Genomic DNA, 27,877 nt, shown 5'->3' with positions numbered 1-27,877 from the left:
CAATCAGTGTGACTTATCCCTTTTCTGTAGCTGATATGACTAACTTGTAAACTGAAACCAGACGACTGAAAGAAAACTAACATCAATTGAGTTTCATTATATTAACACTTTGCATAATTTAGAAAAGGAAAGTAGGTCACTTTCCATTTTAATGCCCACTTTATACTTTGCATAAAAACCCAACAGGATTGCAGACACTTCATGAGAAGTTAAACATTTTCCTGTCAATACGAATTTTAATCATATGAATGTTTGTGGTAATTGCAGGGGAATATTGTAATTTTGGCTTAGATGTTTTTCAAAATCTCAGCTGCATATATCAAATGATGTGTTATTGGAGCACGCAGCTACATGAACTTCTGAAGTCTGAGGTTTTGATCGTTGCTTGTAAATAAATGACTATACTCAGCTTCTTGCTTGTTTTTCTGCAGTGTTGTGCCTGTGTTATCTATACTTTTTGCTGTGGAGTGAAGAAGTAAATGTGTTTTCTCTTCCCATAGTTACTGAAGTTGGATGATCAAGCATTTGGTTCTCATCACATTGCCTGCACAATGAGTCATGCTTTTTTCGTTGGGTTTGTTCCTCAGGCCAGGATTCATGTGATGTTCCTCTTCTCTGGGCAATCAGATTAGTCACTGTTTGAAATCTTGTTTAAAAAATAAATCGCACCACAGGTTGATGTGTGCTTACCCGTTACACACTCCCCTACTGCTCACTGTTTGGGTTCAGTAGCATCATTATATTGAAAAATGTTTTATAGTCATGGTAACTGACATTATTGGAGTCCCACTGAAATTAGCATATTAAATTCGGGACTCATGGTAACTAGCAAAGACTTGCCTATAAGGCAGGTGAATTTTAAGTAATTCAATGTGCTGAAATACATCTTGCTTCAACTTAGCTTCTTTATGCTGTTAAGAACAAAAACTACCTTGGCGAATGTGGTAGTAGCTTGAACTTTGTAAAGCCTATAGATTTATAGAAGCAGTAGGAATAACAAAAATTATTAATATGGATGGCTTACTATCATCATACTTGAATCAGAATTTAAATATTTAGGGAAGAAACTCTCCTTGCAGAGTTAACTGTATCTGGAAGTACAGATAGATTTAATGGAGGTTTCATACAACATTAGGACAGTAGCAGAGTTTCCAGTTCCTACTATGTGATATGCTATTATGAAGGCTCTTGAAGTTCTTTATCTTGGTACTAGAAGATTTTAGGGATGATGATTCATTGTGGGAAGTAGCAGTTAGAAAAACAAACTAATGCTGAAAATGTGTGGTAGGAAGTAGGAAGAGAGAGGAGAAAATATATACAGGGTGGTTGTAAACACATAACCCAGATGTTGCTGTCAGCTGGCTAAGCTCCACGTGTAGTCAATGGGCAACAAATTATGGTTCTGAAAACGTGTTATATTCATGGCCCAAATACTCTTACACAGGAGACTCAATGGTAGATGTTAACGCAGGCACCTAAATTGTGCAAAATACTGCATCTTAGCAATATCCCCAGGAGCAATGTCTGGTTTGTGTCTTGGGAGCAAAATGGGGTTATGACATGGTAAAGGATTGGAAGTTGCTGAAATAAATGGTTAAACTCATTCATAGTTTATAGATGGAAACCTGAATGGAAGGAAAGATGAATTAATGTTCCACATTAAACTTTGATTCTGGTTCTTGTGAACAGCTTCATTCTTCAAGTTGCAAGTTGTTAACAGTGTTTTGACAGAAAAATGCTTGTGAAGTAGGTGGAGGTGCAGACCAGTGTAGAAAATTAGAATTATCTATAGGAAGTCCAAATAGTGGTATTTTGGGGTTTTTTGCGAAGCTTTTTGTGGTGGTCTTGTTCTGTCTCCAGTTTTCAGCTGATTGTCACAGGTATCCACTGTTACAAATATTAGTTCACACTGTTAATTTTCTTTTCATTCTGTGTGAGACAGATGCATGTGGTGGTTGAACAGATACGCTAAAATTCAACTTTGGATGATTTTGGTGGGTGTGGATGAGCAGCTCATAGGGAATACTCAGCTTCCAAAAAACATTGGCAGATTTGAAAAATACTCAGCCTCTAGCTGATTAACTACAACCAAAATTTAATTTTGAGTTTTGCTCTTATTTCTGTGAGACTGTCCACTGGAATAGAACAGGCCTGTGTTTCTTTGAAGTTTGTTTAATCCTGCTGCATTGGCTTCCTGTGGAAGACAACATGACCCTGTATTTTGGCAGTTACTGTGTGCAGAGATGAGAATGTTGGGTCTAATGTACTGTGAGATGATGACCTGATCCTGTGACTACAGATGAAGCAAGAACAAGTAAATGCTTCGATATTTGTGCATGTGAACTTCATTTCCTTGAAAGATTATTCCCCCAGCCACCACCTGAGACACTGGGAAATTAGATGGGGGATTTCTTGTTTGTTTTTCACAGTTAATTTTGCTCAATGCTGGTCAGTCAAGTCCCAAATACTGCTCTGGATTTGTAAACAACTTTACAGCTTGTTTTAAGAATAATCTCATACACTCTTAGCTTACAAGTCAAAAACTTTCCAAGGCTTAAGACAGTAGTAGCTACAATTGCCATTTCCTCCCTAAGCTTATGTCAGTTTGTCTTCATCTGTATTTTCTAAGTGAAAATTTTATTTCAACAAGAAGCCAGAAATCCTGTGCTGATGAGATTTTTGAAAAAACACTTGTTTAGTAAGCCTGCTGACATGGTAAATGGAATGTTTAGGATCTTGTATGATGATGGTCCAGTTCTGTTAGTGTGTGGATATTCTGGAAGTAGCTGCTTCTAGAAATTCTTGGGCCAAAATTAGTGGTGGCAGTAGCTAAGGCAGTCTGGCATCAGAGTAGAAGCACATTGTCCTCTTACTTTCCATGAAGAAATCAGTAGGTTTGTAGATCACTTCCAGTGTATCCTTGCATCTGCAGCCTTAAGACTTCAGTTACCCAGCACTGCAAGCTGGCAAGGGATTGCTTTGATAGTCAAGCTCAAATATTTTTAAGTACCTTAAAATGTCATAGCGGGAGATGCTATTGGTTTTGCTTCATTAATGGAACTGCAAGCTAGCAACAAGAAATTAGCGTAATTTATGTAAATTTTTGTGCACTGTTGTCATGCATCTGTGCAATACAGGCTATTCAACACTGAAATAAATTTGTGTTTAATGTCACCTACATCATTTAAAGGCACCAACCTTAGGAATGTCCAAGTGAAATTTATTTTGGGCTCACTCTACTGGAAAAAGTGTTATGTAAAAAAAGGCTAAATTACCTAAAGTAAACTAAAGTAAAACAAATGCTGTGGATGGTTTTAATAAGGTCGTTATCTCAGAGCTGAGTTTGTAACATAGCATTTGTCAGCCATCTAAGACTACAGCTAGAAATTTGATTTCCCTTTTTCATTCAAAACCCATTGATAAACATGTAGACTGAGAACTGGTTATGATCACACTTCTCTTAAAGGGTTTCCTTTTATCTTGTTCCATAGTGCACAGGATGCTTGTTTGTGAAGAAACACATGAGGAATATTTAAATGGAAAAAAAGAATGAGATCTCATTGTAGTAAAGTACTTATTTACACTGTTTTTGAAGAAAGACTAACATAAAGCAAGCTGAGGAGATATCAAAGCCTTGTTCTCTCCCTTATGATGAATAATTTTGTATTAGGAAGAGTGTTTTAGATGTGGAGGAAGACACTCTTTTCTCAGTTAATTCCTAAATCTTAGATGGTTTTCAAGATTGCCTTGAATTTCCGTGCTCAAAATCACCCAGTTTCTCAATAGCTAGGTTATGTGGTTTGAACACTGTGTGGCCAAAGGACTAAACTGAACCTGATCTAACTTGATCCTGTGAGACTCTGCTTGGTGAAGACATTTCTAAATACGTAATTCTAAAGCAAGTAAAGCTACAGTACCAGTAAAACTTCGGCTTTTCAGCAATTATTCCATTTGGTTAGAAGTTTTTAATCTAAGCAAAACACAGCCTTTGGCAGATTTCTACTTTTCATCTTACTGTACTCCAAAAATTTTTGGTGTTACTTGTTGTGATAGCAGTGATTAGTGTCCTGGAAGACAGAGAGCATCACTCCTTTTTCATTGCTTGTGTTTTGTTGGTTTTTCCACACAGCTGTAGCTTTTTGATCTACAATTAGAAAAAAAAAATGGGATGTACCTGGATAAAAATTGTCCTTTTCCTTATTTTTTTGTGATGTGACTTTTGGTTTTGTCTGTGAATAATATAAATTAAAAAAAAAGCTTATATTCACAGACATTTCTTTTTGCTTATGCTGATGTTTTTGAGAACACTACTTTCGTTCCTTAGCAATGACTAGGTTCCTTACCACAGAGCAGCAATCTTAAATTATCCTGAAGTACAGAGGCTCTCAAAAGGGAACACTTGAATTGTTGTTGGATTTTGTTGTTTGGTGTTGTAAATCATTTGCTTGTATTTCCTGTCTCATACTGTTTTTCTAAAAATAACTGCAAGTGCTCGCTGTTTGCTCAGTGCAGCTCCATGATGGAATAGCTTGTTTAAAGTCACTTCCTCTCAGCTACTCTGCCCCTCCTGCAGCCTGAATCTCTCCCTCATGGCCTCCCACAACAGATGTTCAGTGACTTAAACTTTGCTGAGAGAAGGTCTTTTATAACTTTAGGAGGCTGATTTTCTCTTTTAAAAAACAACCACGAAACCAAACAACTCCCGCTTACAAATGCCCCACCCCCAAATAAAACCAAAAAACCTGTTGAGAACGGCACAAGCCACAATCTAAACAAAGGTCACAATTCAGAGACTACAGAAAAACCTGTAGCCAGTCCCTACAGTACTGAAACTGGTAGGAAAAACCTCACAAGTTTCTATCAAATGCAGCTGGGAAGTTGTATGAGATGTGTCTTGATGCAAAGTACCAAGTACCATCTTCAAAACACAAGCTGGATTGAAAAATAATATATGTGGAGCTGAGTCTAACTTTGTATCAATACAGATGAAGAGACAGCCTACTTAATTCATCAGTTTTTCTGCAGAAATAGGAAAAAAATCACATCAAAGCAACTTTGAATGGTAACCCCAGAATGCCACAGGAAAACTGAATTCAAATGTAAACTCCTTGAGAACACCTTTTTCCTTGCAGTATTCTACTTTAAAATATCTTCAAAGTGTCCTTTTACACAGAATAGCTTCAGTCTTCTTAAAAAGCAGCTGGACTGTGTATTTTTTATTTTGTGGGATTAAGTTACTATTCTAAGGGGATCTTTAGAGAAACCTGATGCCTGCTGTTGACCACAATATTGGCAAGTAGCATGCAACCAGTTATATTAAAAAGTTGAGGAGAATTATGCTTCTCTTCTTGTACAAACTAAAATCTTAATTTTGCAAGCAGCTCTCATGAAACTTGCTTTATAGGCATCTTTCCTCTCAGCCCTGGGATTTGATTAACAGCCCTTGTGCTGTAAGCACTTAAGTACTTAAGATCATGACAAGATCTTTTGAGCCTTCTCTGTGTTCATTCTTCTTACAAGAAAAGTAAGACTGTCAGCCTGCAGCTTCTCATTGCTCTCCAGTGAAAATATCCTCAGCTGCTTCTGTTACACCCAGAAAAATAAAGCAAGCTGTATGGACAGTTCATTCGACTTTCAGTGTTCCAAAAGGAGAACTGGAATGTCTGATCACATGTGTTTAGGAAAAAGGGAATTTGGCTACTTGCCATTCTGAGTGATAGGTCTGAGTTTGCTAACCATGCAGGCTGTGGCTGTTTTGGCTTAGCAATTGTTAGAGCTGACAGAAAGGCCTGTTTGCTGTGTCAGAACAGGCTCCAGATCAGAGAAGGATCTGTATGAAGGTTCCTAACTGGTACAGAGTAAGTTTAATCATGTGAGTGGAAAGGGAGGTAGTATTGTAGCATGGCACTGGGTGTACTGGTGAAGTAGACAGTGTGCAGATGGGATTTTAGCAGGTGCCAAATGTTCCTGTCACTAGGCTGTGAGTAGAGGTGCTGGTCTTCAGTTTCATGCCAAAAGATTTGGGGTTGATGCTGCTTCCCTGAAGCCGAGAGGGTTTCCACACATGATACTCTTGTCTAAACAGTTGTAATTAACGTAGTGTGCTTTCCTTGGTGGCTCCTTGCTGAAGCAACACTGGCTGTGGTATTGAGCTGCTTAGGGGTTGTTGCTAATGCCCATGTCCTTGTTACTATTTTGTCGAGGAAGTGCTTTCCCTGGGACTTCTAATGGGATGACCATTTCACGTGGAAAGAGGCTGGCAGGCAAAGGCTTTTAGATTAAGAACAGGTCATCTAAAAATCTCATTTTCCAGATCATCAAAATCTCTTCACAGATGGCTGTTTTTGACCTGGTTTAGAAATCTAATGCAATCTGTCTCTCCATGAGAGGAAAGTTGTGTGTATGCATGTGTACATAAATGCCAATGGTCAAAACAGAGATTGTTGGACAAGTTGATTTTCTAGCCACATCTGTTTTAAAGGAAATAATTTTTTTAATATATCAATTTTCTTTATTAGATATTTATGGTTTTCATGTATTTTTTGTATTTTCAAGCTGAGAACTATATGCAGAAGTGGAGGGAAGAGAACATTTTTGACACTTGCATATATTGCTTGGAAAGTATTGTTTTAATTTTACTACAAAAGCACACTAAGCTACTTACTCACCTCCGTAGTTGCACACTGGCTACATACTGGTTCTTGGAACTTCACTTCTAAAATTTGTTTTATTTCATTGCTATTTCCTATTTGGAAAGGCAAAAAATAATTAAAAGTTTCTATTCTGAGAGGTAAACACAGTATATCTACATTTAGGAATTATATACAAATGTAACCATCTATTCTGCTTTCAAACATTACATTAATGTAATATAATTATCACATTAGCTGTTTGGTAACAAAATTGGTTTCTAATGTGAATGGAGGTCTTTTTAACTGTGGCCATGTCATTACTAAAGGGTATTACTTTCTCAATATATTCCTCCTGAGGTATTGCATTTACATCCTTCCCGTAATCCCCATCTAATCTACAAAAAAGATGATCTTTCATTTACAAGAAAATGAACTGCTTTCTCAGCATTCTGCATTAAAGCAACTGTTTCTGTTCAGTTTAAATTTAATGCATAGGCATGAAATTCTAGGTATTTCTGTGTGTTTTAATCAACATTGAGTGGTATTATATTTCTGTTTTAAGTAAAATTAAATATTAATTAGAAACTTGCTGGCATATTTTACATACATGCTGAATTTTGTGCATGAGGAGCTTTTTAGGCATAAATTGTGATAATCAGAGCTCTGTGTGTACACACGTTTTTCTGTTTTTGCTTGATCTGTGGATGTTCAAGCAATAATGCTTTTTCAGAAGAAAGAAAACTTGAAAGGAGTGCTTGAGATAATTTTTCAAGATTTCCAGCATCTCTATTGAGATAGAGAGCTTAAAGGAGAACTGGAGAAGCTTTTCATTCTTTACATACATTGCTGCTCTGTTTTTGTTCTTGAAATGCTTCCCTACAAGCTTCTTTGAAGAGTGTTTTCCTGAATATAGCAGTAACAAAGTGGATTGTTTTGGGTTTGGCTATGATGCCCTTTTCAGATTTTAGATATTTTGTTTCTGTACTCAAGTCTTTCAGCATGCTCCCTGAAGTCAAATGCTCTGGCACTGAAAGCTCAGCTGCTTTTATTTGTTTTATTTTTTGGAGGTGGGTTTTTGTTTGCTTGTTTGTTTTCTGAAACAGTTTGAGAAATGGTTCTCTCATGCCATCTTGGTCAAATATGTTGCTGCTAGAAAACCACAAGCTAAATTTGTTAATGCATTACAAAGTCTTCCTTAATGCATTCAGATTGGCAGATGTGTGCTGCTGATCCAGTATTTGGCAACACAAGAGCAGGACATTTGTTGCCAAAAGTAGATATTGTACCTGGCTGTCATGAATTCTCTACTTTTCAGCAAGTTGCATCTGGGTAAATATGTGAGAAGCAAAGATAACGCAGTGGCAGGTCTCTAAATTCAATTAAAAATACTAGATGCTTCAAAAAATTTCAAGCGGCAAAACCTTAAGGAAATGTATGTATATATTTGTTTGTTCCTAGATGCATCTTCTTAAGTTTGTTCAGTTCTTACTAGTTATGCTCCCAGTGGCCTTCCCTGCCATATGTGCTCTTTTTTCCTTGCTTTCCTTTTATTGCCAGTGTTTTAGCAGGACAGGAATATGCAATATTAGAAAGAACAAGGAAGATGAATACAACTTTGGGTTTTCCCTTCATCCTTTTCCAGCTTGTTGCATTCCCTGTGCCTGGCTCAAGCTAAGCTATTTGTGCTGCTGTGGTAGTCTATTTTTGAACCCTGGTGACCCTGTAGTAATTCATAGGGAGAAGATAGCAAGCCAGTGACATACTCAGAATTGTATAGTCTTTTTTTAAAGACTTGTCCAAAATACCTAATGTTAACTTTTCCGTAGCTGAAATCAGCTTTGCTGGGTTTAAGTGCTTAGTGCTAAATTGAGTTCAGCACACAGTTAAATTAGGACCCATGTACATGAGAAGTGCAGGGATAGAGGGAAAAGCTATTGCAAACTTGGACAGATTATTTTGCTACTGTGCCTCCAAATGGAAGCCTTATGCTCCAAAACAAAGTGCTTGTGTAGTCTAAATTGTCAAGGTCTTAGACATCTTAAGAAACATTCCATTTCTTCTTAGTGGCAGTGGAAAACGGAAGGTTTTGAAGGCGAGTATATTGACCTTTCATCTGCAAACCCTCTCCAAGTTCTCTAGCATTACAGGTACTTCACAAATATGAAGGGGGGGAAAAAGTGGAGTTGGCTTTTGAAAATGCAATTGATGAAATCTCTTCTACACAGATAGGTTAAGTGATTGAATTCTTGCCCAAAATAAATGATCTCATCAGCTCTGTTTTTTGAGAAAATGGAAATGGTGCATGACTGTATTGTGTATTCTGTGCTTCCTTTTTTTTCATTTCAGTAGTAGCAAAACCAAAAAAATACTGATCAAATTGTTCAGCTTCATTGTAGATGGCAAAACAGTGCCACAGAGAGAACTTTTTTGTCTTGAAGGAATCTAAAGAGCGACTGAAGCTCTAACAGAGCGCATTTGTTGACATAAAATGTCTGGCTAGAGAGCTGAGTCTTTAGCTATGCTTGAAAGCTTGACAAATTTTTCTTTCTCAACTGCTCAGTGCTGGAGGAATCTAAACAGCCATTGGCTGCTGCCGGTGTTGGGAAGAAACAGTATTTTTTTTTTTTTTTTTTTTTGGTAAGCTACTCAAGTCAGCAACATGATTAATATATTGGGTTGGTCAATTAATCCCTTGTTCTAGTCTCTGGCTTTTCAGGGTCTTTTTCCATTTTGAAGAAGGAAATACTGTAAAATGTCTTCTCCCTCTATTTTCCCTCTGTGCCCCACTTTCTAACATTGTGATGGTGGTGACCTTTAATTTGCTGTACAGTCTGTGCAGGCAGCCATTCTCTAGTGATGCTAAATGGTGTTTTCCTTCACACTGCATTTAGGTTTCAGTATTATGGGCTGTCCTATTGTAAGTTTTTTAACAAAGAAGATAACTGAGTTTTCAAAATATGATTCTTAGAGTGCTTGACATAACTATTACCTTTAAGTGCTTAAGTGAATATTGTGCACATCAGAAAAAGGAAATCAAGATGAAAAATTGAGATATGGTCTAATGTAATGCATTTATCTTGAAGTAGGAAGTGGAAGAGTGCGGAAAAAGGGAAGCTGTGTTATTATTTTGGTCTGATTTTGAGCTTGAAAAGTTTTGTGTCTTTCTCTTGGAAGAACTGTGAGAACAGTGTGCCATCCCCAGAGGAAGACTTCCTTATCATTCTGCTATTGAAATGCTTCCTGTTGACACTGTCTCTTTGGGGAACTGTACCCAGTTATCCAGAAAAGAGGCTGGTTTCATGTGACTTTAATGTGAGAAAAATGAATAGAAGTCTGATTGCTTGGGGAGAGGAGACTGACTTGGAGTCCTCAGTCTGTCTGAGAGTAGTGCATTTGATTTGTAACTTGCTTCAACTGAGACTGAGAATAAAACTTGAAGGTTTAGTATGGCAGGATAGATTTCAGTGCAGACTGAGCGAGCCATCAATAATCCTCAGCATATTTTTGTCTAGAGTGGCTGCAGTTAAACTATTGCTAACACTTCAGCTTAGATTAATGCCACATTGGGCGCCAACAGATGTTCCAGTCACACCTTCAAATTACAGTGGAGACAGCTTTTTTTAATGCAGTGTCTCACAACTCTGAAGGAAGTGGGAAGAATGCTATCAAGTTGTATCAGCTGAGCTGAGAGAACCAACTTATTTAGAAGAGCTCTGAAGCGAGGCATTACTGTCTTAAGCAACAGTTTCAAGTCCCTTTTTAGTGCCTCTCTATGTGCTCCGTGGTTAGCTTTAGAAAACATCTGCACATATGATCACCCATATTCAAGCCATTCGTGAGAGGTGTGGATGTGTGATGTTTCCAAGGGCATGTCATGGGTCAGTTAGCAAAAGTGTGTAAACAGTGTGCCAGAAAGTGATCACAGGCAGGAAGACATGGAGTCCTGTGTCATTTTGTGCTTTTCCTTTATAGCTGAGGATGCAGGTTGGCTTAGACTTTCCTTGCTATGTATCTTCAGTATTTACACACACGTGCATCAGATTGCTGTTGAACAAAACTGCCAAAAGGAAAAAGTTTGTCTTCTCTGAAGGTACGGTTGAAAAAAAGCAAGGTGATTCTGTTAATAGCATGAAGATATTTGGGAGCTGGAGACTGGGAAATAATGTGTCTAGGAAAGTGCTCTTAAGCTGAGCTGCATTCATTGGATAGAAAGTTATATTTGTTACCATCATTTGGAGTTTCCTTCTGTACTGGCAAACAAGCCTGTGTTCCCGTGGTCTGTGTATTTTTAGTTTTAGTTTTATTCCTTGTATTTTTACCAGCAGAGAATGATCCAGTTCCCATGGTGTGTGCTAATAACCTCCAGGTACTGGAAGAGTGATAGTAAATAAGACCATGAACATTGTAGACTTACATTTAGGTCTTAGTTTTGTCTTCAGAATTAATTCACTCATCCACATAGTGATTAGTTGCTTTAGCAAAACTATGAGGGGCATTGCCCAGTTTCTTGAGAGTTTTGATTTTTATCCGTCAGACGAGGAAATTTAGTGCTTGGCTTTGGTTGTTAATGGATATATAGAGGGGAAAACTGTGGTTTTGTTCTTGTTTCATACTCTTGGGTTTGTTAATCTCTTGGTGACTCTGAGTTCTCAGTCCTGTCCTTTTTTTTTTTTTTTTTTTTGTTGTTGTTAAATATAGGATACATACTTACTCCTTGCTGTAGTTTTGAAACAAATGTTTATAATGAAGAATATTCACGACTTACATGGTACCTTTGTGCAAGGACCTTAGGCAGCTTCACAAGTGCTAATTATCCCATCAGAGTGCTTTGAAGTCGAGCTTGTGATCTAGGGTTGTTGGCTGTAACTACAGTGACTGTTTTCCATCTCCACATCTGTGGAGAGTGGTGGAGCCAGGGGTCAGTCCTCATTTGCTGTGTTCTGGTAATGGCTCTAGGATAAAATCTGTGGGTTGTATTGAAAAGCTTGATTGCTATGTTGTGTGGTGTTCCTGGTATCTTGTGGGAACACTGATCAAAACGTAAACACAAGTATGGGAAGAGGCTGTCTGCATCCAAAAACATGTGAATAAATTGGATGCAACAGACAGTTCAGTTGTTAGCTGAGCTCAAAACTCAGGGACTGTCAGGGCATACTGCCTTGAAAACAGGAGACTGCTGCAAAGTTTAATAGAGACTTCACATGGGAGAAGGAAAATGTAATACTTTGCTTTAGCCATGTTGCTGACACTGCAGTAATTGACAGATGACTAATTTATGGATAATGTTTTAATATGTAATCTTTCTGGTTTTTTTCTTTCTTGTCTTTAGGTGAAGCCAAAAATCTTCCTACATATCCGGGGCCAAACAAGATGAGGGATTGCTACTGTACTGTAAACCTGGACCAGGAGGAGGTTTTCAGGACCAAAATAGTGGAGAAGTCATTATGGTAACACATGCATATATAAATGTTAACTCTTCTCATTCTCTGTTTGCTAGGTTTGTTTAATATTGCAAAGATACTTTCTTGAGGGGAGAAGAGAGGATGAATAGGATTCTTCTTCCAGTTTTAAAAACACTAGTGGTAGAACCAGTAATGTCATGATTCCTATCTGTATTTATGGGAAAATGCCTTCCCCAAGGCAACCCATATTAATTTTTTTCCTAGCACTGTACAACCAATGCTTCTTTCTTTCTGCAATATTTGTTTTGAGCTTCCCTAAGCTTTTAAAATCTCAGCTGAGAAAAGGGAGCACTGAACTCCATTTTGCATCTTTCTGTGCTTAGAATTTTACATTGGTCTGGCTACCCCAGGGGGTTGAGTTAAGGATTTTTTTTTTCCCTTTCATGAGGCTGTAACTGAAAGGAGAGGTTTGAACATAATATGTCTGTCTGATTATCTTGGACACTTCCTGTGAGATTGCAGAGGTCAAATGTACACTGAAACAGAATCAGAAGCATGTAGCAAAAGTTAAAATGCTTTATCCTGGAAATCCTGAGACATCAAAAAAATAAAGGGAACTAGGTTGGGCATGTATGTATGTTCTGGTAAGCGAGGCTTTTTCTTTTTTTTAGTGGAGAGGAAAGAAGCATCAAAGAACAATCAAGTTTATAACTTTTATCTTACGAGATAACTCTCACCCTTTTCCCAATTTGAGTAATATGTTAGGAATTTGCTATTTGTCTTGTTATTGCAAATAATGTACTTCAGAAACGATCTCTAGACCTCACTCCCAACCACTCAGAAGTACCTGACATGTTCAGGAATGTGAGTGGGATTTATTCCTGTAGGTCTCTTTAATTGTTCTTTCACATAAATTTTTGTCATCTTTAAGCCTTGGTGTTTTTGAATGATGATGCTAATGCTTTCCTATTTGTAGTATACTATGTTAACAAAAAGCAAAAATTGGTCTGTATGCCTCCTCCATTACCCCTGTAGCTGACACAGAGTGTCCCTAAACCTAATATCCCTGTTGTTTGTCTAAAAGTGATTTTGTAAGTCAAATTTTTTTGTTGCTGTTTTTGGGGTTTGGCTTTGTTGGGTTTTTGTTTGGTGGGGTTTTTTGTTTTTGGGGTTTTTTTTTGGTTTGTTTTTTTGTGTGTGGGTTTTGTTGTTTTTGTTTTGTTTTTTTCTGGATGCTCATTAGTGCTTCACAGAGAAATGGAAGATGGGAAGTGAGGATGTGTGAGAATAGTTGATATCATATCCTTGAATTAATCCAAGTGTTTTTCTATTAAAAAAATTAACTCTTGGTAATAAAAATAAGCAACAAGTATAATTCCTTCAGTGGGAAAAGTTCCATCTGTCTTTAGATTTTATTATAAAGATGGAGAGGTTTCTGGTTTCCTGCTGGGCCTAAGTTCATTTTGTTAATTGAGGTGAATTCAGAGGAGGGCTGAGCAATGGTCAGAGGTCTGGAAAACTTAACTGATGAGGAAAGGTTAAAATATTGGAATTGTTTATCCTATAGAAGAGGGATGAGAGTAGACATAAATCTGTAAGTCAAAAAACTAAACAAAACAAAAAACCCCAAACCATTCCCCCACCAAAACAAAAACTTGAGAGGGAGGGAACTGGTCTGTCTGTCCAGTATGGATATTGCAAGTAATAATGAACTCATATTGCAGTGGGGAAGGAAGTTGGGGTTTAGGTTTACTGTGAGGAAAATCCCTGTAAAGGTTCTGAAGCACTGGAGTAGATTGTGTTGGTTTTTGTGTTTATTGCTGATGGCCTTTCATAGGTTCTATATAATCAGTCCCAGCTAAATAATAGGGATCTTCCAACTTCGAAACAGTGGTGGGTCCAGATCTCAAAATCCCATTATAGACCTATTTTCTTTCATCTAAGGCTTGCTGAAAAAGGTCTCCTTGGTCCTTCTTTCTTCTGGTGAATTCCTGTCTTCAGTGGGAGTCTACCTTCTCCATGTGTGAGCTTCTGTTTTCAAATGCTATTTTTGGAAAACTTGCTGATTTACAGTCTCTAAATATCGACTTTATAGACATTGCTATCAAGCCAGTTTTGTATTTAGCCATATAGGTGTTTCCCTGTCTTTGTATTTCTGGAGCATGAAAGAAAAGTGGACAAAAATCCCGAATACTTGAGTGGTAAACCTTGGATGTCTTCCTTGTCTGTGGGTAGGAATTGCTCTTACCTAGTGAGGCACACTCAAACAGCTGCTTTATCTTTCATGACTATGTTTACATCTTTTAAAATAAATGCCTTGATAGACTTCCAGAAGAAGATGTTTTTCAAATGATATCACTCCCTACTGCAGTTGCCAATTGTTTTTTGTAGGATTCTGGGATGAGCTGAGGAGCCAGTCATGCTGTGGCATTCTGTAATGCTTGCTTGTAAATTTGTTTGATTTAACCCATTTAGTGAGTTACAGGACAGGTGAGGCTTATGGTCCCTATGGGCTGTGTAATTTCCGTGCAGCAGAGAAATTCCTCTCTCATGTACAGTGCTCCTTTGCCAGGCATGTGCCAGCTTACTAGTGAATCATGTGTTGGTCCCTTTTTCTGAGGTATCTCTGCAGTGATACACAATGTTTGGGAGCAGGGATGTGAAGCTGGGCCAATGCTTGACTAAATTAATTGACTCCTGCCTGAAACTCTGCGTGGCTGGCATTGGAGTGGGTGACGCAGCTTGACACAGTTCTCCCCTACAGTTTGAAGGGGAGAGCACTGGCTCTGATATGTTGTTTATGCCTGTTTTCTACTTCCTATCACTTCATGTTTGGCATGGGGCTGGCTTGCTATATATAAGTTTTAAGAATTGCTTGTAGTTTTACTAATGCTGATAACTCCCTTATCTTTCAATAAGCTCAAAAAATTATTTTTATGTAGTCTATAGAAAACAAGATGCTTTGTGTGAAAATCTGAATTATGAAGTCTTTCATATGCAGCGCTAGCACTACTGACTCTGGAACGATGTCTTCTTGTTCAGATTTATCCTGGAGAAGCCCATCTTTTGCAGCATTTCTGAATATTTTTTTTCTTCATCTGCATGAAAAGGCTTGTAATTGACACAATGTCTTGTGTATTTGGGAATTACTTCCCCCCCACACACTTTTTTTTTCTCAGTTGAGCTTCATTACGCTTCTACTAGACATTGCATAAATATATATTTTTCCATGCAGGCCTTCTCCTGGTGTAAAGCTTAAATAGAACTGGCAAATGGAAAAAAGGGAGCAGTTTTCTCTCCATCCCAGAGGGACTTGGATGAATGTCCAATTCTGGCTTGCTTGGAATATCTGTGATAGAACTTTCAGACTCTGACTCATCATCTCCTGTTTTATACTGGGACAGTGTAAAAATTTGCCTCCCTGAGCTTTGTCCTAATCTTCTGCTACATATTTTCTTTTTTTATTAGACTCTAGCAGAAGCATGAGAAGACAGCTGAGAGCAGTAACCTTTTAAATCAACAATGCATGAATCATTCAAAACTCAACAGAACTGAACCAGCACATCCTGTTGTCCAGTGAAGTGCCCTTACCAGTGCTCTGAAGAGAATATCTATGAACTTGATGCCCTTTATCTAAGTTTGCAGGTCAAAAACTAAGAGCAGCCAGCATAGTGAACGTTACCTCTGTTCAGCAGTCAGGTGGGGCTCATAAATTACAATTTGGAACTTAAGTCATTCCTGTCATTCAGCCACCTGGCTGTTGTTAGACTGGATGGTGGGCACTGCTGCCTTGTGCTGGAAGATTTTGAGGGCTGCTGTGATAAATTTAGTAGTGTCTGACTGAAACAAGTCAAAGGTTGGTTACCACTGGGGCAGGCCTTCCTATGAAACCACAGAGTTACATGGAAGTGCTGTTTATATGGGTAGTTCAGAATCATCCCACTTCTCCAGTGATCTTTGGGTAAGAATAATTAATGCGTGAGTTGGTCAGAGCAAGAAATCCAGGTTCTCAGGGAGAGAATCTTGAACTCTTCAAGCAGCACTGTTTTTGTAAACTCCTTGGCACAAGCTTTTACTAAGTTCTAAGAAGGTCACATGCAAGTCATAAGATAGGAGGGAGAGGTCAGTTAGAGCCAGGATTTAATATGCTTCTCTGTTTTGTATTTGTCATTCAATATTTATATTACCATCATCTACAAAGACTCTGAATAGATTTGGATCCATTCCATATAACCTAGCAAAGATGTACGTGAAGGGTCTCATGTATTTTATGTCCTAAGGAACATGTTAGAAAGACTGTGTTTTTTTTAATGCAGAGATCTACAAATTTTCTTTAGTTCTGAGCTGCAAGTAAACAGCCTGACAAGAATTTTGCTTGTTAATTCCCTTTGCTCAATAAACTACTTATCTTCCCCCATTAGTAGCTTTCCCTACTTCAGGCTCCACCATCCAGGAGTGTTTCCTAGCTACAGATATATCCCTGAGGATGAACTTTCTTGGCTTGTTGGTGTTAAGACTGACTTTGCCTTTGCAGTTTGCATCAAATGTGCCCATTGACTTAAAGGGCAGTGTCAGCTGCAACAGGAAATCAAGGCAGCTTCTCAAATCATAGGTGAAGAATGGAAGGAATGTGACATCTCTAAATTTGTTTCAAGGATATGAATAAAGGCGAAATCTGTCGTACGCTGAGAATCAAATATCTGACAGTGTGTGCTTTAGAGAGGTGAGCCAAGCATCTTGAGTGTGTGATTATTTAGTTCACCACTATTTCACAGAGGAATTTTTCACGTGCTAAACATAGTGATCAAAGCCTGAATGAAACAGCAAATGAAGCCAGAGGCACTTTCCCACCCCCAGTCTTTTTTTCCTTTTTTTTTTTTTTTTTTTTGCTAGTCTCTGGTGAACATAGCAGTGGAGAGCTACAAGTCTATGGTGTGCTTGTGAGTGTATATTGAAATGTTCTGTAAAGTCATAGTTAAGGCTATGTTCTCTTTAATAAGTGGCTGCTCTGTCTTTTTTTTGGAATTAGATCAGGTAACAAATTCAGCTAGTAGCTTGCAGAACTTTCTTTAAGTTATTCTACTGCCATATTTAATGTTGTTATTTTCTGAATCTATGTTTGCTTCAATAACTTTTCCCCGTATGTTTGGAGTTTATGGCTGCAAAGCTAAACTTCTCATGTTCTGATAACATCTTGGATGCAGGCCACTTCTCAAATTTTAAACACAAACTTGTTTCCCTTAGTTGGAGCGTTGCCAAAATTAGCTGCTGTATCTGAGTTAGCTCCATTAGCTGCTTCTACATTCTTGCATTGCCAGCTCACCTCCTTGAAATAACAGCTTTCCCCAGCCCAGAGGCCTTGAGGTGGGTGCTGTAGTGCCTTCTGCAGCTTCACTCCCCCATGTTCCCAGGGTCTGCTGTCTTCTGCACATAACAGCATCTAAGCATGGCTTGAATTCCTAATGACAATAAACTTCAGTTCTGGAGTACCCCCAGCCTCTAAGGGAAGGGTTTAAGATTGGTGGGGGTACAACTTCAGCCTGGTCAGGGGTATTATTGGAGCCAAGGATGGTTGTGCAGGGAAGTAATATGGCTGGGAAGGGTGCCAGTAAGGGAAGCAAGACTTAATGGAAGAAGGAGAATGAAGTGAACCTTGAGACTCAAGGCAGGGTTTATGAATGAGAGCATTTATCTACATGAAAAGCCACCCATGTGAGTAACAATTGTTGGTGTTGTAGGCTGCTTTGAGTGATTAAAAAAAAAAGTAAATGCAGCCATAATGTGACTTCTGCTGTTTGTGTGTGTCGTCTTACAGAATATTTTGGGAGGTGACCAGGGGCCAAACGGCTGCTGCTTCAATTTATCATAATCCTTCTAAGCCTCATTGAGCCAAACCAGCAACTGTCAAGTGAGGTTGATAACTATAGCTCATGTGTCTGTCTGTCTCTTTTGAGCACAGCATTGAGAAAATGCACGCTGCTTTATTTTTTCTCTGTGTAGTGGGGCTGGTTATGGATGTAACACAGCACTGTACATCTGAGTGTCTCTGCTCAGTGACGTGAGAAAAAATTCACTTAGGCTCAGTGGGTGTCTGGTAGACTGCAGCCAGCACTATCAACAGTGGGCATAAGTGACGTGTTTGGATTTGGAAGTTGCCTCCTGTGCCATATACTTCCTGTTGCATGTCCTCTGCCAAAACTGTGCTTCAAATATAATATTAGTTATTTTTAATAAATTGTGTCAGAAAGCTGCCATGATGTCTGCCAACTTTGGCTGTTACAGCCTGTCTTACTTGCCTGTTGTCTTCTAGTTCTGTCTAGTAGGAGACTGAAGTGCGTTCAGATTTTATTTGGCTTGCTGTATCTGCTTTGAATAAACCCTCTCTCCTCTACCCCACTCCCTTTACATATGCTGCAAAGCATGGTATAAAAAGTATTAGCCAAGTAGCAGAAAAAGCTTAGTAGTAGAAACAAACAAGTGTGCTCCTTTGTACAGACTGATTTTGCTTCCTGCTCACATGGTGATGTGAACTCTGGTGTTCAGTTCATGCAGCAGGATGAATCCAGTATTTCTAAACCTTTTAAAGTAGTCAGAGGATGTGGAGTTGTCTGTGGCATGTTAATAGTCCTTACTTTTAATCACAAAAGCAGTTAAAAAAAATCCATACACAAAGAATTCTGGTTTGAGGGGTTTCATTATTATTCATCATGCAACTCTTTCACTTCATCCACTGAAGTACTGGTGCCAACACGAAAACAAAACTGCTTTAGCGAATCCTGAGTATTGAGAAACAAGCACGGGGTTTTGTAACACAGTCTGAAACCAAAGAAATATTTTTACACTAACGTTTGTTTTATGAAATCTCTTCCTCTCTGTTAATATTATTTGTGATGATATCAGCAGATATCTGGAGCTATGAAATAAAGTCGCAAATATGCTTCTGGAATTTAGTAAAATATGTAAATGTGTGAGATTTTTGAACCCTTTCTGGAGGGTTAATTGTATTTGAAATAGGGATTCTCTTCCTTATTTGCTTTCATTCCACTTGATCTGCACAGTGATTTTTGTTTCTTTTCTCCTTCCCTGTCTCCTGAAAACATCCATTGCCAAAACATGCATTAGAAGAGATTCAAAAATAGATACCTTGAAATGGGAAGGGCTGGACAGCTGTAAGTAAGTGACACAACACCTAGAGGGATCTTTTTTAGTTTTGTTTTCTTGGTATTCCTGCTTCCATGCCATGAGCATTCAGAACAAACAAGTTTTTGGTGAGGGGAGAGTGAGTATGCCTGAAAATTCAAATCCATTGGGCCATTTATGCATCTATTTGACTTTATTTTTTGTGTGTATCTCTTCTGTGATGAGAGTTGTGGAAGCATATTAGCAAAGTGTCCTGAGGAGGAATTGATCGGTGTATGTGTTGGTGGTAGAAGCTGTACAAAAGCTGCACAGCAAGAGAGCCCTGTGCTTCCTGAGGAAAAAGGGCTGCTGAGGTCGGGCTTCCCTCTTTCAGAACGTATTAAGGTGATGGGCATGTACTGAAAAAGAAATGAGAAAGGGATGTGAAGAGAGTGTATGTGGAATAGAAGGCTACAGTCAGGCCCTTGTGTGCCTGGAAGCTTGGAACGAGGATTTAAAAATGGTACAGGTCTTTTTCCATTTCTAATCCCATCAGGAAAACAAGAGACAGCAAATTAGGAGCAAGCCCTCTTTCATAACTAAAGAGTAGCTGATACCTGCACTGATAATCTTCTTGCTGCCATGATGGCAAAACTAAAAAAAAATTAGTAGAGCTGTTCTAAACTTAGTAGTCTTTACTGAAGAAGCTTGGAAGGAGATGAATTGCATTTTCAGGGGAGGTCCACTGTTTCTGGCCTCAAAAGCTCCTGCTCTCAGCAGTTACATCCCATCACTTGTTTGAAGTCCAGAAGAAACTGAAATAATGACAGCACTGGTGTTGTCCATGCCCTTCCCTTGTGATCATATTGATGTGCAGTCTCTGCTGCCAGGGTTGGGGAGAGGGCCCTCATTGTTACTCCTCCACTTTGAATGATGAAAATTTCTCCTGAGTGTCGAGTTGATTAATCTACAAAGAAAGTTCAACTCAAAACCTGTAAGTTGAATCTGAACTCACTTGGTTCTTGAAAGATTTCTGAGTTTTCAGCCAGGCTAGTTCCAGTATTTGTTTTGGAGGATGTTGTCAGACTCCTGAGGGCTGTGTAGGCAGATGTTGCTGCCTTTTATTAATTGCTCTGTCAAAATAAAAGTACTCACTGAATCCCCATCAGACAAATTCTGGCTTTTCGGAGAGAGGAGACGCTGGGGCAGGGATTTAGCTGTTCTTTTGGAAAAACCATTCTGGAGCCCTGGGGTTCTTGTTCAAGATAAGTTAGCTTGGGAAATAAATCATGGGATTTGACTGCCGCGACCTCTTGCTCTTCAGGTCTGGGTAGGAGACAAAGAGAGTACTGTTCTGAAGAGATACATGGAGAAAAAGCACACATTTAAGTGGAAGCTGGAAGCATTTGTGTGGTTGCTTTTGATTCCTTCAGAAAGAACTTACTGTTTCTGCAGAGCTACATGAGATTGGGGTGGGGACATACTGGATTTATCTTGATGTGTAATCCTTACAGTTAAAACTTAGCTGGCTAATTACCCAGTGCAGAGCGAGTATGCTTGTGTTGGAAATCTGCTTGCTTAAATTAATTAAGAACCGGTGCACCTCAGGGGTGTTACCTGAATGATGAGAGGTGGTGAATCTACAAGGGGTTCAGGATCTCTGAGGGGACAAGCCAAGAGCAGAACAAAGCTTTTCTTCTGTTGATGGTGGCTCAGACCAATAAGCCTTGTGCCTAGAAATAGTGACCTGATACAGTCTCTGCATGGCTAAGTCAGCCTCTGTGGCATTTCTTCTGTTAATTAGTCTCTTTCTGACTCCGTGCATTGGGCTAGGTACCTTCTGTTGTCCACTCTGCTTTTCTGACTCTCAGGTTTGTTTTGCTGTGGTGTGATCTAAGTTGACTTCTGCCTCTGTTCACCACCAGTGACAATCATTAATAGGGGGCTTGCCAAAAGTCCCAGTTGTTGTCTTTTCCCTGCTTTTCCCCCTGCAATCACTAAGTTATGCTCGGTCTAAGTTACTTGTATTTATATTGCATTTAGACTTGCAGTATACTGAGGCCTCCCTCGTATTTTTCATAGGGGATTGGATATATAATCCACAGTTCATTAAGTATAATTTCATTCTAAGGTCATTAGTGAATAAATTCATCTGTCATGTTCTTCCAGCAGAAAGGACAATTTTATGGCTGAACAGAGTATTAAAGCTCAGAATGATGGAAGTGTTTTGCATGTATAATGCACTAGATATTTGGGCAATATTAATGCGTTTCTGTGGCTCCCTTGGGTTAAGCCTGTGCGTGAAAACTTGCACCAAGTGATGTGCACAGAGCGAGGCCCTCGGGGCTGCCAGCAGAATCGGGGCTGCTGGGACAGTCATATAGCTCCCAGTTTGGTAGGAGCTGCTTGTACCATGGAATTAAGGTATTTTGTGCCTTAAGCTGTGGCTGTGAAATTCTTGATTCCAAATAAAACCTCTCAGAGCAGAATGGGTAAAGGGGATGTAGCAGAGTGCTGAATTGGATGGGGCAGTTGAGACAAACAGTCAAACCAGCAGTCAGGTTTTCCTCTCCTGCCTTCACAGTAGGGATGACTGAGTGGGCCTCACATTGGTTTTCATGACTTACAGATGGATGAATTGGGAAACCATTTCAGTGGTTGAAGTTTAACCTGCGGGTGTGCCTTGGGCTTTGTTGTTCATCCAATGTGGGCTCTTTGCTGTGGCTAGTGGAGTAGTGACTTAAATAATGTTCTTGGTGAATATTGAGTGATGTCTCTGGATTAAATGAAATTAATGTGGCATTTTCCCTTCAAACACAGACTGATTAACTAATTTACAGTGCCTGTGTGTTTTGAGGGAGACTTGTCAGCTGGCTCTTGAGGGAACGTGGTAATTCTGGGGGAGTGTATTTTTGCTGTAGGCAGAAATACAAACAAAAACGTATGGTGATGTAAAACATCCTGAAAGAAGACAAGGGAATGACCTTTCCTGGCAAAATTCTTAAAAATTTAAAGTCAATCCAAGGAATTATTGGTAACTTTTGCATATCTAATTTTCTAACATAAAAACTTGTTAATAATGACTAAAACTATAGCACAATTCTGTCTCATTTTTGAGCTCAGCCAAGGCAATTAGGAGGTCTGTGTTTAAGGAGGAAAGAAAAAAACTTGCTGGCTTTTGGCCTGTTGGAATTAGATATATTTTTAAGTCTGTATCTGCAGTGCTTGCTGTATTTGTCCCTGTGACTCAAATTGCATCTACTCATTTAGATCTACTGAAGCATGAGTGACTTGGAATGAAAGGTCTGTGTAAAATGGTAGACCTGTCAATGAATAAATAATGTTGATATATGCTTATAGCTCTTGGGAGTAAATCCTTAATCATATAATTCGATAGAGAGAAACTGAAAGGGTTGCTGTCAGGTGTCTGAAATATTTTTTTTCCCTATTTAAATTCGTAGGATCCAAAGAAAGCCCCTTAGGTCCCTAAAGAGCTTTTCATGCTGAGATAGTGTCCTTTTTTTTGAAGTAGTCTTACTGTTAAAAAAAAAAATATTCTATACAATTCCACTATGCAAAAATAAATAGTGCTCTGAGGTAACAAGCATGGTGCCAGCTCCAAGGCTTAGTTACCATCAGTTGACTGAATCTGACTTTCAATAAGAAACCTCGCAGGGGGATGATAAAAGATGCAATGGCTGCAGGCATTTTATTTTAAGTATACTAAATGCTTAAAAAAAAAACTGTAGACCATTCTGTATTTTGCTCATCCTGTTGATATGTATGCTTTTGTGTTCTCTATCCTAATGGTCTACTATAAGCATTGTGTGGCAGCAGGGGCCTCTCTCTACCCTTCAAGACACTATGTATTAAGAAATAATGTGGTTTCCGCCCCCTTTGTAAAGGGACGCTTGTTTATAATTTTTGCACATTAAAGAATCTTGTTCTGTGGGCATTTAAGATATTTAGGAAGGGTCAAAATGGAACAGTGCTTGAAAGTGCACATTCATTGGTGGGAAAGACCATCACAGTCCAGAGTGATGTGTTCTGGGTGTGTAATACAAACACACTGGCTCCTCCAGAATACCAACACTAATCTATTTTTCTTTTTTTTTGTGTGTGTGTGTGTTTGTGTATGTTGGTTGTTTTTTTTTTACTCAGCCCCTTCTATGGAGAAGACTTTTACTGTGAAATTCCTCGGACCTTTCGCCATCTGTCATTTTATATTTTTGACAGAGATGTTTTTCGAAGGGATTCCATCATAGGTATGTGTTCATAAATTACTACTTTCTTTGCAGCTCATTTCTCTTGGATTTTAACTGTTACATCATATGTAGTGTTACGAGTTGTGCTCTTGATAGGACTGATTATGGTAATGGTAAATGCTGCTCAGTATTGTCCTTCTGTCAGTTTACAAAAATACCTTCAATGTTACATATTATATATTAAAAAGTTGGGGAGTTAAGTGCTGTCTGTTGTGATAGTAAATGCAGATTGCTGTTTAACCTGAAGCAGGCTGTAAAAGGTTGTTTAAATGTTGACAACATCATTTGTTAATGCATTTGCATTTTTTTTCCTAAACGCAAGGCCTTTAATCTTGCAGTTTTCCAGGGCCCTCACACTTGCATGCAGCATTCTTAAACCTTGACAACAGGCAGAGGAATAGCTACTGGCCATAGGTACCCCCAGTACAATAATGGCAGAATTTTATGGAGTGTATCAGAGCAAGCTATCACCTACAGAAAAGCCCGAAAAGACTTCCAGCGTCTGAGATTGGCAAGGTGCCTCCTCTTCCAGATACTGTTAGCTATGCATTTCATCTGCAGCAAATTGCATGACACTGCATTTATCTCTTTGGGGATAAAAGCCTTGTAAAAGCTTCGCTGTTACTGAGGGGAACAGTTTCTGTTTTAAGTCACTTGAACAGTTTGGACTTTTTTTTAAATTCAGTTATTCATCTCTTTTGCAATAAGTCACGTATGGCTACCATGGCTATAGCTATCAATGAGATCTATGTGTTGACTGTGGTTGTAGAGAGGAAGTTGTCAGATGTTGAGCAATGGTTTGTATAATGGCGTAAAATTTTGTATCTTAAACCATGGAGGGGTGGTGCAGATATTTTATACGTATCTTCATGTTACAGTAATTTGTCATGCAGTCACAAGCCTTTTCTTTAATTACTGTTTTACATGCGAGCTGGGAAGGCAGGTCATCATTCTCTTTGTCCATAAGTGTGCTCACGTGTGTATGGCATCCTGCGGAGGAGGCAGTTAGTTTCTAAAATAAAAATAAAATAAAAGCTTTTTAATCTCTCTAATGTCCAGTTTCTCTTGTACTTTGACAGTAACACCATCCTTCTTTCAACTGACGAGTTTTTCATTGTTGAAATTTTCTGATCTCTTGAGTGTCACCAGTTTTCAGGAGCTGCAGCAACCCTTCAACAGGCCAGGGAGTTTTCTTGCTCAGGGCTTAACTCTCAGAAAAATGGTCTCTTGAACCACTTAATACAAGTCTGACACATGACATTGCAGATAAAGAAGTGAAAGTATTTTCATTTTCTCCTAAGTTTCATGTTTCCTAAGTTCATGTTTTAATAATAAAGCTCTGACATTGGAGAGGAATTACTCAGGAGCTGCTAAAGCAACCTTAAAGGTACAGAGCAGTTTGTGAAAAGGACTTGCAGAAAATACAAAGATTTTTGTTTGCCTGCTTGAATGATTGATCAAGTTTGCATTTCTCATGATCTCTTCAGGAAATGGCAATGTTAACTTCTGCATGTATTGCAGAATCCACAGGTAGGCAAACTGGTTTGTTACCAAACTGGGCTTAGGATCACAGAATGGCCTGGGTTGGAAGCAACCTTAAATGCCATCTAGTTTCAACACCCCTGCTTGAAACACAGTGAAGTGGGCACTTCCACTGGACCAGGTTGCTCAGAGCTCCATCCAGCTTGGCATTGAACACTTCCAGGGATGCAACATCCACAGCTTCTCTGGGCAACCTGTGCCAGTGTCTCACCACCCTGACAGAAAAGAATTCCTTCCTAATACCTACTCTAAACTTACTCTCAGTTTAAGGCTATTCCCCGTTGTCCTATCACTACATGCCCTATAAAAAGTCCCTCTCCAGCCTTCTTGTCAGCTTCGTTCAGGTACTGAGAGGCTGCTATAAAATCTCCCTGGGGCCTTACCTTCTCCAGGCTGAACAACTCCAACTCTCTCAGCCTGTCTTCATAGGAGAGGTGCTCCAGCCTGGTAATCAACACAGTCACCCTCCTCTGGACTCATTCCAGTAGGTCCACATCCTTCTCATGTTGGGGGCCCCAGATCTGGACAAAGTACACCAGCTAGGGTCTCACAAGAACAGTGTTAGAGGGTCAGAACCACCTCCCTAGACCTGCTGGTCACACTTTGCCTTCTCTTCAGGGCTGTTGTGAATCCATTCTCTGCCCAGCCTGTGTTTGAGCTTCTGATTGCCCTGACCCATGTGCAGGACTTTGTACGTGGCCCTACTAACTTCATGAAGTTCATGCGATCCTACCTCTTCACCCTCTCTGGGTAACCCCCGGGATGCCATTCCTTCCCTCCAGTGTGTTAACCAAAACACATAGCTTGGTGTCAGCGTTGATGTAGCACTAGAAATCAAAATTCTGGTGTTTCCTGTCTACATTGAAATTTTACAGGGCATCTTAGCTATTGTAGTATTTTTTTGCTCTCTTCCTCCCTTTGTTCCCCTTCCTCTTATTGCATCATATTTTGAAAATAATTACAAAGATGTGGAAATGTGATAAATAGCAATGGAGAGAAGAAAAAAAATCCAGTTACTGTCACTTTGAGACTACTCTCTAAGTTCTGCTTTTAATAGGAAAATTTTCTGGAAAGAGAACAGTGCTCTGGAGTGACTGCATGTGGTTGTTTTCAGTAGTTCCTATTGAATGGGAGTCAGCAGCAAAGCTCAACAGTAGAGTTTTTTTGGGCAAGGGAACTCTTTAATTCGAACAAAGCCTGTAATATTTAAAAGAAGTAGTTGCTCTATTTGTGTCGTCAGCTCAGTTTTAAGACCTAAACCTTTTCTTGAAGAGGCTTGAGGAAGGAAGGTTTGGAAGAGGTCCATATTGAAAAGGATGGACAGAGTAGTGCTAGAACGAACTCTTTTCCACTGAACATCAAATTCTGTAATTAGGGATCCTTTGTTTGCATTCCAGAGACCACTTGTTACATTGTGTCATCATGAGACACTTCTGTTGAAGAAAACGTGGTTACTCATGCTCATCCAGCAATGAATGTTCTTAGAGAAGGGAGTTGTGTGTGTCTTCCATCCAGGAGAGACTAATTTTAAGTCTGTGTTTTACTGAGCAAGTGAATTTACCTGTGTGTGATCTGGAATGTTTGACATCTCTTTGCATTGTTGTGGGTTTTTGGCTGGTTTTGAGGAGGTTTTGAGACAGAGAATGGAGTGCATATATGTGAAACTGGTGAGAATTTGGCAAGTAGCTATTTTTTGAAGATGGCTGGTTAGCAGAATTCCTTTTGGTTCACTATTTAGTATTTCCAGGACTTTCTCATGGTGTTAGAATACTGATTTCCAGGGTTACTGGAGCTCAGAGTAGGCATGTTTTTATTTATTCAAATATGAAGTATTACTTTGTGATGGTAAATTCTTTAACTTGAGAAATGCAACTCAGGGTGTCACAGATGAGAATGCTTAAGCCACCAAAAGCGGAAGATGTGGGAGAGAGAATATGAAAAAAAGAACCCCCTGAAACCTCTGACAGAAACTTCCGAGGAGAGCCAAACAAACTCAAACTGGAACATGTGTAGCAGATATGTTTTGGAACACACTGTAGTATTTTGGCATACAGGATGGGAGGATTGTGCAGATAAAGATATCTTTGGAGTTTGCATGTTTGCTTATTACATTTGCATTTTCTTAATCGTAATTGCTGAGTCATCTGGGATTTTGTTAGTTTAACAGACACAACTCTTGAACAATTGTGTCTTGGAAGAACCTTGGATGCCTGTTGAAATGCAAATATAAAGAAAATGCAGAGTTTGGTGGATCTGAAATACTACCTTTTTTTTTTTAGGTAAAATATAGCAAATACTTACTGTGAAAGTAAACTAGTCTTAAGTTGTTGTTTAATTGATATTGACAGTTACTGGATAGAGTTTATGTACTGATTTATAGGGTATGTTGAGATGCTTTGAGTATGAAATAAACTACTGAAAGTAATGGTAAATGCAATTTAAAATTGTATTTGTTTGGTTTTTGAATGATCAAACGGCAGTAGTAGGCCAATTTGCTGGAACATGTGTCTATAATATGTAGAATAGCTATTTCCATTCAGTTGTTACAACAAGAAAAACATAGGAGATTGGGTTAACTTGAAAAACTGTCAGTTGGTACCCTGCCAGTAATAATGGGGAAAAAAGATGTCTGGCTGGATGCAGCAGAAGGAATATTAGGATAGCAGTGCTGCTACATCAGGCAAATGTTCTTTAATGATTATTTTGATATTTTTCAGCTTTTTAGAAATGTTGAATGAGACATTCTGTGTGAATAAACTGGGCTTCTCACACCTCAATAACATCTAGATTTAGTGAGGAAAACTATGTCTGTGATATGCCCTGAGCTGATGTTCTAGGTGTGTAATGAATAGCTCAGGCTGCCAGGCTGTGACCTCAAACATAAAGATCAGTTCAAAAACAGGAAATGTGCCACACC

The 27,877-nt window shown here is 38.9% G+C and overlaps 2 protein-coding genes across 4 annotated transcripts in view; one reads left to right on the top strand and one right to left on the bottom strand.

Moving 5' to 3' along the window:
- Positions 1-27,877, top strand: part of RASA3 (RAS p21 protein activator 3) — a 125,616-nt gene that overhangs the window by 23,013 nt on the left and 74,726 nt on the right. For 2 of the 3 annotated variants that reach the window (XM_085053545.1, XM_085053554.1), the window contains exons 2-3: positions 11,962-12,079; positions 23,315-23,418. In XM_085053545.1, coding sequence (XP_084909671.1) covers positions 11,962-12,079; positions 23,315-23,418 — 222 coding nt within the window. Of the gene's footprint in view, positions 1-11,961; positions 12,080-17,693; positions 17,747-23,314; positions 23,419-27,877 lie in introns of those variants that run through there. The other variant, XM_085053562.1, reaches the window with a different exon arrangement.
- The window catches only part of TMEM255B (transmembrane protein 255B), a 261,876-nt gene continuing 234,598 nt past the window's right edge, over positions 600-27,877 (bottom strand). The window contains exon 10 of the transcript XR_014850258.1: positions 600-615. The gene's annotated coding sequence lies outside the window, so the exon portion shown is untranslated. The remainder of the gene's footprint in view (positions 616-27,877) is intronic.

This window comes from Lichenostomus cassidix, chromosome 1 (assembly GCF_008360975.1).
Source record: "Lichenostomus cassidix isolate B80296 chromosome 1, HeHo_3.0, whole genome shotgun sequence".
Taxonomy (NCBI): domain Eukaryota; kingdom Metazoa; phylum Chordata; class Aves; order Passeriformes; family Meliphagidae; genus Lichenostomus; species Lichenostomus cassidix.
This window is presented reverse-complemented; position numbering and strand designations above follow the sequence as displayed.